This window comes from Quercus robur, chromosome 8, assembly GCF_932294415.1.
Source record: "Quercus robur chromosome 8, dhQueRobu3.1, whole genome shotgun sequence".
In the NCBI taxonomy this organism is placed as follows: Eukaryota; Viridiplantae; Streptophyta; class Magnoliopsida; order Fagales; family Fagaceae; genus Quercus; species Quercus robur.
The window spans coordinates 14,986,979-14,996,982 of NC_065541.1; the positions used below are offsets into that span (position 1 = coordinate 14,986,979).

At 36.9% G+C, this 10,004-nt stretch overlaps 1 protein-coding gene across 1 annotated transcript; it reads left to right on the forward strand.

Moving 5' to 3' along the window:
• Positions 1–676: 676 nt before the first annotated feature.
• Positions 677–9,625, forward strand: LOC126694750 (formin-like protein 5). The gene is made up of 7 exons (XM_050391248.1): positions 677–1,485; positions 3,965–4,670; positions 4,780–5,536; positions 5,626–5,825; positions 6,634–6,869; positions 8,195–9,062; positions 9,231–9,625. Exons 1-6 carry the CDS (start codon positions 1,318–1,320, stop codon positions 9,044–9,046), a joined length of 2,919 nt encoding a protein of 972 aa, XP_050247205.1. The 5' UTR covers positions 677–1,317; the 3' UTR covers positions 9,047–9,062; positions 9,231–9,625.
• Positions 9,626–10,004: the final 379 nt, after the last annotated feature.

A 10,004-nucleotide genomic window follows, 5' to 3' on the forward strand; every position in this document is an offset into this window, starting at 1 on the left:
TTAGTATAATTGAGTTTAAGGTTTTTGATTAACAAGGAAAATGTTGAGTTGATATTAACTTAGTAGTTCCTCCCCAAAAAAAAAAAAAAAAAGATATTAACTTAGTAATTTTATCTCTTAATTATAACTAGGTAATCATTTTGTAACTCAACTGACATATTTTATCTTATAAAAAAGATAAAATTGACATTTTTTTTTTTATGTTTCTAAAAAGATGGGACTAAGATTAAGGTCAACAGCTTAATGAAAATTGGTTATTCATAAAAAAAAAAAAAAAAGAATTTCATGGAAATTGATTAAGCTAAGCAAGCTTATCTAGGTTTTCCTCATCAATTGCTAGCTGTAGGATAATAACTACTAAAACGCGTGAATCAAATTTGAAACTTCAGGACCTTTCCAAAACGACAATGCCCTTGGCCTATTTCCGAGGACAATTATCAGTGTAAACAAAACAAAAACACTTGAAATATATCTTAAAATATCATTTTCAATTTATTATGTAACTTTCAAACAAGTCTAACATAATTTAATAACAATAAATTAATGGGATTAAGATAGCGCCAAACAAATTTGAAGCCAATCTCTTATTTCTTAAAATAAAGAGTCATATAAATGCAAATGGTAGAAGAATTAAGATAAATAAATAAATAAAAAAGTCGGCCGATTCAATTTTGGTAGTAGCTTTCGTAGGAAACAGTACTCCCTTTCAAATGAAAAGAATTTGAAGGTTGTTTATTCATGTTTTCTAGTCAACAGGACAACACGGCTTTGGCTTGTACATACATACCATTTTTTTACGTTTCACTGCCAAGTTTTTCCTGTGCTCCTTTTCTTGGATCTGGTCAGAAACAAAGACTCGTCTTGGTAAGGTTTCACATAGAGAGAGAGAGAGAGAGAGAGAGGGCTAGTGCTTCTTTGGCATTCACAATTTGAATTTTCAACAAGAGAATTTGATCTAGAATGTTTCTTTTTTGAGCCTACCCTTTTTTATTCTTGGTGGGTTTCTCATTGTGAGCGATTTGATTCTATATTTTTGCTGTTTTGGGAAGAAGAAGAAAAAATATTGGGTTTTGTTCGATTCCAAGTTTCAGTTTTTTTTGTTCCTCCTAAAATCTTGGTGGATAAGTGGGGGATTGCCAATTTGGATATAGGTGTTGGTGATTGCGGTTTTATAGGGTTTATCTTGGCAAAAATCGAACTGGGTCGGTGGCATATTGTGAAAAAAGTTGAAGCTTTTGGATGATTAAAGCTCTTTTAGGGCTTTACTTGTGGAAGGTTTAGGCATTGATGAAATGAGAAGGATAGTATTCGCTTGTAATGACAGTTCAACTACTTATGGGTCTTATAAAGATACGGGTTTTCATTGCTTTGGTAGTTTTGGTTTGCACCTTGGCAGCAGTAAGTTCAAAAGAGAGGAACAGTGATGAGGAAGTGTTTCTCAGGCAAATTGTTGATCCGGCGTCTGGGGAGATAGATGAGGACATGGTAAGTGACTATAGTTTTGTTTTAATTGTCTTAGGGTATTGTTATTCTAAATGCAATTTGGTAAATTTGATTTAAGGCATTCATGTATTTTATATAGTGCAATGCTTCATATTGAATGGATAGATGACCTCTCCTTGATCCTGCCAAAATAGGAGTTTTGTGCACTGGGTAGGATAATAACAGTGGAAATTAGGTCTGATGAAAATGTTATTTTGATCAAATTGGCATGGTAGGGCCTATAGTAGTTCCAGTAACCAGTGCAAGAATGCAGAGTATTCTTTAATTTCTAGATAACCGGTCATAGTGCATCCTAGTGGTTGGAGGCTTGGGATGAGCTGTAGAAACATCCAGGGTTCGATCCCCACTAGGAGTTATCCTAAATTACCTTATACACGGTTCTGACAGGTGGGGTCGTGTATCTGTGGCTTAATCTTCAAGGGTGGATCCAAAGGGCTTACTTCAGTGAGGTACCACACAATGTTGTTAAAAGCGCGCTTAAGCTCAAAGCTCGAAGCCCCAAGGCTCCAGCGCTTTTTGTCTCAAAAGCTAAGCTCATTCAAAGAAGCACGCATTAGGTGCGCTTTTTCAAAAGGCTCAAAGCGCACTTTTTGGAGCTTTTTTATATTTTTCAAAAAAAAAAAAAAAACCAAAACTGAATTAAAGCTATAGGATCTTGACATTATTGATATAAACCATTGATTTTGTATATTTTTAGTGTAAATTACTTATCAAATTTTTTTTTTTTGAGTATAACTTGTCCTAAAACCCAACCCACAACCTCCCAAATCTTCTCTATTTTTATTTTTTCTCCTTGAAACAGTAAAACACCTAGCTCCTTGGTACCAATTACCATGTTGCAACGTCCTCATATTCTTAGCTCATTCATGAAAAAAAAAAAAACATATGATATAATATATGTGGTAATTGTTTAGTTACTTTAGTGGTTGATTTTGAACATAGCAAACTAATTCTTCTAGAGTTATAGTCATTAAGTGATTAAATTATTAACTAATATTACTAATTAGTCATAGGGCATTATAGATATAGGAGATTTAAGAAAGGATATTACATTGAAGTATTGATATCTAGCTTATCCAAAAAAATAAAATGACTTGACTTGCAATTTTTGTGTTAAAATTGCAAAAGTAGGGCATATCTAAATGTTATATGAATTATATAAAAAGTTTTATTTCAATTTATATGATAATTTGATCATTTGATTGTTACATTTCTCATTAATAATAATTAAAAAAATTTTTAAATTATTTTTTAAAAATGTGGGCTTCACTTCAATCAGGCGCACGCTTGCGCTTCGCGCTTTGTGCCTAGGCTCCAAGAGGCCTTTGCGCTTAAGTACACCCCTCGCTTTTACCAACACTGGTACCACATCATTAAAAAAAAAAAAGTTTTCTTTATTCTAGATTGTCATATTGTGAACGTTTTCTATAATGATTTGTTTGAAGTAATTACATTTAATTCCATAAGTGGTAAGTTCTTTGCTGTGATGTGGGAAGTTTTGTCTTGTAATTATAAAATTTGAATCTGCTTTACCCTTTACTTGAAAGAAGGAAAAGATAGGGAGCAAAAAATTATATGAGATTATGGTTTAAATCTTCTGCTTGCACCAGCTCTTACTTACTAATAATTTTTCTAACTGTCAATGACTTTCATTACTGTGTGTATTTGTGAGTGAGTGAATGTGGAAATACAATGAATATTTTGGTAGTTTTTCAAGTTTCTGATATGATAGGAAGGCTACCAAGCTTATGGGACACTGATTCAATTCTTTACATATTATGAAATGCTCCATGCATATGTATTTCTGCATTAATATCATCAGTATGCTTCAAAACTTCAAAAATATGTGTTGGGAGCACAACTCATTATGGTTATGTTTGTAATTCTTTTGTAGTTCAATAATTGGGCTTTGCCAAGTCAATTATGATTAGGTTTAGTCTTAGTAGTCTATATAAGTGCACCACTGGAGATAATTTGCTTGATGAATATAATTTCAATTGAAAAATTTCCAATGCCTTGGCGCTGATTCCAGGTAGGCAACCCTAAGTACTACTTCCTAGGTTTTTCAGCTCACTGGGTGCTGCCTTCAAGCAATCCTAGTTGTTGACTCCTAGATTTATTTATTTTTCTGTTCTCGTTGATTCTTAATTCCCTGTTTAGAATTTTCTGCTGATCTTGTTTCTCTGCATCACATGTAAATACAAAATTTAATCTTTCCTTGAAGTTTTGATTCCCATAGGTGGACATAAGAAGGGTATGGTGTAATATATAGTGCTTACGTATCAGCTTTCAACGCTCACCTATAATCTCAAGTGTAGAGAGATTACCCTTAGATTTAAGGGAAAAACTGGCTATACTATGTTACTTAAGTTTATTGTCAAAAAGGAAAAAAAAAAACATTATATGGTCCTTAAGACTGCACAAGAAGAAACAAAAATTCATTGACATTCTCCTACTGCAGGCAGCACTACTATGGATCAGTTGCAGGCAAGATTTGATCCATTTGACGGGAGCTAACGAGGGTCTAGACTTATGCTGTCTGGAGGATTCATCTAGTAGTGCGAATGAAGTCAATTCAAAATCCCAGTCATTAGCAAAGGAAAACATTCAGAAAATAATTAGTGTTCTGCATCCCCAGTTGGAAAGAACTCTTTTAGATTGCTTAAGAAAGATTAGTATTCAGTTTCGTGTCTCTGGAGAAGAAAGTGGCCCCAAGATTTGGTATGCTAAGAATCTTGAATCCCAACATCCCAGGCCTGACTCTCCTAGAAGGAATTTGGGTTCAGCCCCAGCATCAGCCCCAGCAGTCGTATCACCTAATCCAAGTCCAACACCATCTGCTGATCCAGCACCATCACCATCACCTTCGCCAGTACCTTCCAGTCATCTAGATTCTAATTCTCAGCCCCCTTCACTGGTGCCCTTTTTCCCACCAACTTCAAACGATTCTTCTGCTAGTCCGGCTTCTAATTCAAATGTTCAGGCAAATAAGCAAAGTGCTAGCCGTAAACCTGTTGTTATTGCTGTTGTTGTAACTGCATCAGTGACATTTGTAGTTGCAGCACTGTTCTTCCTATGCTGCTGTAAGGTTTGTGGGAGAGGCTCAGGAGTTCGAAGAAATGATGAGAGGCCCCTTCTCAGCCTGAGCTTAAGCGACTACTCTGTTGGTAGGTTTCCATAAGTCTTCTTTTTGTAATTCTATAATTGTTTGACACAATCATGATATTATTTCTGGCATTTATCTTTCAGCTCCCTCACAAAAATCTTTTGCTTTAGGAAATTCATTAAAAGAAGAGAAGCTTGGGTATCACTCGTATGGTAATAACTCCAGTCATCACAAAAAGGCCTCATCTTTGGATGGGAATTCCCGCATTGGGTCTGATATTTTCCACAGTTCACTGCATGAAACTTCATCAGTGGGAGCTGGAGCTGCTGCTGCCAAATTCTCACCCAACTCATTTGAACCATCAAGCAATGTAAATGGACAGGTACCTCCTCCTGCTCTAAAGCCACCTCCTGGGCGGGTAGTGATCACTTCTGGACTGCCTCCGCTGAAGCCCCCTCCTGGCAGGGCAGATCCTCTTCCTCCTGAACCTCCTTCTTCCTTTAGGCCTCCCCCCAGCAAGGCTGGTCCTCATCCTCCTCAACCTCCTGTACCACCTCCCCCACCTCCTGTACCACCTCCCTCTATGAAAGCTTCTAGTGGTGCTGGCCCTCACCCTTCCGGACCACCACTGCCACCACCAGCACCACCTGTTGCTCCAGGCACCAAACTCGGTCCTCGTCCACCACCACCTCCTCCAAAGAGTGGTGTACCTCCTCCTCGGCCACCACCAACTCCCTTAGGCTTAAAGGTAGCTCGACCACCTCTGGGACAAAAAAATTCATCAAATGCTACTTCTAGTGAGGACGCTGGCTTGGAGGATGATGCTAATGCTCCTAAAGCTAAACTGAAGCCATTTTTCTGGGATAAGGTCCTAGCCAGCCCTGATCAATCTATGGTTTGGCATCAGATTAAATCTGGATCATTCCAGTAAGTTGCAAATTTCTTTATTTTTATGTATTCATCATGAATCAATATGGATAATTAGTTGCTGAATACAATTTGTCTATACTTTTCAGGTTCAACGAGGAGATGATAGAAACTCTGTTTGGTTATAATGCTGTTGATAAAAACAGAAAAGCACATAAGGAGTCTTCTTCGCAAGATCCCTCACCCCAGCATATTCAGATCATTGATCCGAAAAAAGCGCAAAATCTAGCGATTCTTCTGCGGGCATTGAATGTGACAACAGAGGAAGTTCAAGATGCACTTCATGAAGGTAATCTATGCCTTGCAGGGGTGAAGACAAACCCTAGGCAATTGCACTTAGTTTTCTTAAGCAATCATGCATATGAAGGAGAAGACAATCACACCTGCAAAGCTTGAAGAAAATCTGAAATTTATTAATTCATATCTCTCTATGATTTGAATGATTAAATAAAAGCCTTTATATGGGCTATTCTTAATCCTTTTTCTAAATAGATTAAAAAGGATAGGAATTGCTAAAGCAAGTAGGAAACAACTTAAACAAAACAGAAAAGAACTCCAAAACATAAAAAATGAAACTCTGCAATGAGCTCTAGCTCAATTGGCACCTCCTCTCCTTATAAGTTTTAGACGGAGGGTGAGGTCAAGGGTTCAAGACCCATTGGGTGTGTGTGTAACTTATGAACTGAAAAAAAAATATATAAAATGAAACTCATGGGCCTCCGGTGTAACACATTACAGCCAGTTCTAGAAAAATTTGAAATTATCATGTTATCTATACTCTTGTAAAACTCAATTAAAACAGAACCAGCAGCTTTCTAATCTAAAGAAACATAATACTAAGACTTGTTAATAACTAAAGTAGCCTGAAGGGTGCCAATTATGTCTCACATCAAAACTGGACCATATGTTTAAAGTTTGAATTACTGTGATCTTTGGTCTTGCTGTTCTGCATTCTGAGAGCTTTTTGCTGGCTGCATCATGTGGTCAAGAAAAATAATCTCTTCAATGTAGGGCAAAATTGATCATGCTCCTATAGTGCTTTTTAATTTGTGTGTCAATGCATAATAACCATATTCTAACTGCCTTAGTTGAATCAGGAAATGAGCTTCCACCAGAACTCCTTCAAACTTTGTTGAAGATGGCACCAACTGCAGAGGAAGAACTGAAGCTTAGGCTATTCAATGGTGAAATTGCTCAACTTGGGCCTGCTGAGCGGTTCCTAAAAGTCTTGGTTGATATCCCATTTGCTTTTAAACGAATGGATGCATTGCTTTTCATGTGTACCATTCAGGAGGAGGCTACCATCACTAGGGAGTCTTTTGCAACCTTAGAGGTATGACTATGAACTGATATTTTCACGTCTCACTGTTTGTAGCTTTTCACCTCTACATTTTAAGAAAAAAACTGGGCAAATGTGAAATGGAACTAATTAACTACTTTAATTTTCTTGGCAACGAAAAAATTTAATAAACTACCTAAATTTGCTAGTAAGATAATGAGATGGCAAACTGCTGAGCATAACTAAGGCTTGTGTTAAACGAGCACCAGATCACGACAACCTGCTGAGTGAAAAATATTTATTTGGAGCTGTGTAAAGCAGAAAGCTAAAATGAAATGATACTCAATATGGAGTCACAAGCCAAAACACAAGGTAATATAAAAAGCTGAGATGGCGTAAATAACAATGGTTCTTACTAAGTTGTGCTCAGGAGGACAAGAGCAAAAGATTTTATCAAAATTTTATACAGTGACGTTATGGTAGCAAGGTATGGTGCTTTCGGTCCAATGTGACCTTCGGAGTCCAAATCCTTGCATTTTTGCCAATGAACTAGCCTTAAAATTATAAGAACATACTTATTACTATTCGCTGAATACTTGAAAAGAGGCCTATGTTTGCCAATTGTTCAAATCTGCTAATTTGCAAAGGACAGACCTGTTTGAAATGGACTGGATCTTCAACTTTCGCCTACCATATAGAAGGACTTGATCATATCAAAGCAAAGGATTTGATCTATATTTGGTATATCTCATTTGTGCCTGATTGTTTTGGTCCCCAGTTGTATACATCCTGTATACTTGGGTGACTCTTTTATTATGATTTGAATAAAATAATATGAACGCCATTCAATGACTTAGGTTCAACATGTTTTGTCTATGGTTATATTAAACTGTATGATGGATCACATGGCTTACACCATACATATGTGTCAGTCCAATAGTGTAAGGGCTCCTGTGTGCCCCCATCAAAGTTTGCACCCATCTTTTGCACTTGCATTCATTAGACATATTTTATGGTCTAGTGAAGGGGCTTCTATATTAGTTGCGGCCTATACAATTGATGGGCATATGGTGTTTGTGATCACAGAGGAATAGTTTAGATGGAAGAGTTGGAGTTGCTGGAAACACTTGAGGTCACTGTGATCCTAAATTTGTTAATATGTATGTATTAGCTCACATGATTGCACAAATTCATTCATTCATGCTTATGTATTATGAATTCATCAAAATTTTCAGTTAGTTCCATGCAAATGCAGATGGCTTCTTGATGTTGTCTGCTTCTGCATGTGAAATCATCTGAGGATACTTTCTGGTTATTGCTTTCTAGATTCTTCACTTGGTAATCTCTGATTGATTTGGCATATCTTTCTTATATACCAGGTTGCCTGCAAGGAACTCAGAAACAGTCGACTGTTCCTCAAACTTCTTGAAGCTGTTCTTAAAACTGGAAATCGCATGAATGATGGAACCTTTCGTGGTGGTGCACAAGCATTCAAGCTTGACACGCTTTTGAAATTGTCAGATGTAAAAGGAACAGATGGCAAGACCACACTTTTGCATTTTGTAGTTCAAGAGATAATCCGATCTGAAGGTGTAAGAGCTGCTCGTGTAGCTAAAGAGAGCCAGAGTTTCTCCAGCATCAAATCAGATGATCTGCTTGAGGAAACCTCCCATGACACAGAGGAGCACTACCGAAGCTTAGGTCTGCAGGTGGTTTCAGGTTTGGGTGATGAACTTGAGAATGTCAAGAAAGCAGCGATTCTGGATGCTGACAGCTTGATAGGAACTGTTTCCAAACTTGGTCATCAACTGATTAAAGCTCGAGACTTCCTGAACTCAGACATGAAGAGTCTTGGGGAAGATAGTGGGTTCCACCAATCACTAAAGAGTTTTGTGCAGAAAGCTGAGATTGATATCAAGTGGCTCCTGGAGGAAGAAAAGAGAATCATGTCTTTGGTAAAGAGCACTGGTGATTACTTCCATGGGAAAGCAGGGAAGAATGAGGGCTTACGTTTATTTGTCATTGTACGGGATTTTTTGATAATGTTAGATAAGACATGCAGAGAGGTGAGAGATGCAGCAAAGAGGCAAATGAAAACACAGAAAAAAGAGGCTCCTACAGCACCAGCTTCATCTGATCCACGCCAGTCTCCTGATTTCCGTCAACTGCTGTTCCCAGCAATAACAGATAGACGGGTGGATAATTCTAGTTCAGATGAGGATAGTCCATAAATTTCTTTTAGAAGAGGTATCACAATTATCATCATTCCCAAGCAGATTTTCTTTGCCTTAAATGCATTGTATATGCAGAATTAACAAGATATTATTGAGGAATGGAAGGGGGTTGCCCTACTTCCTCTCTTAGTCATCACTATTGAAATCTAACAAAGTGGTTCTTGTATTTTGATTGATACAGGTGGCTTTATAACAGAATTTCAAGAAATATGCTCTTTCAGTCCTTCAATGGTGTATGTATGTATGGGTGAAGAGAAACTGTATCCTACAAAGGATCAGCTGAGAGGTGGTTGAGAGCATGGCTTTGGACCCTCTTCAAGGAAAAATTCCACTGGGACAGAGGTCTGACTGAATCTGAATTCGAAATAGTACAGTTATATTAATCCTCATTGGAGTACTCATGGAATGGATTCACGATTCACCATGATTTTGCCATAGCGCAGCCCCCTTATCAATCATTAGTTAGATTAAATGATGTCCCTATATATATATATTTTTGTTCATTTATAATTCTTTATTTTGTTGATAGATTTTTATGTTTTAGAAGTGGAATATGTAGCAAGACCATTTTAAAGATTTAGAATAGCTCAATTTTTGTCAAGGCAAAAAAATTTTGTGATTATTTATTTATTTTTGAGAAATAAACACACACACAGAGGGAAATAAGTTCTAACACAAAGACACACCACAAAATTTATGATTATTTAAGTGACTAGTCTATAATTTGTTCTGAAAAATGTCTTCAAATTTATGATTACTTTTTTCCAAAAAGTAAGAAGAAATTCAACCAAAACAACAGAACGAACAAACTACACCATAATCAAGGGTTAAGCAAGTCCACAGCCAGATAACTTATGTTTTACTTGTTAAGTGTGTCCACCTGAATCAAAATTCTCTATTCCATTGTGTCCTATGTTATTTTCACCAACCACAGTAAATCACAGTATTCTTTTAG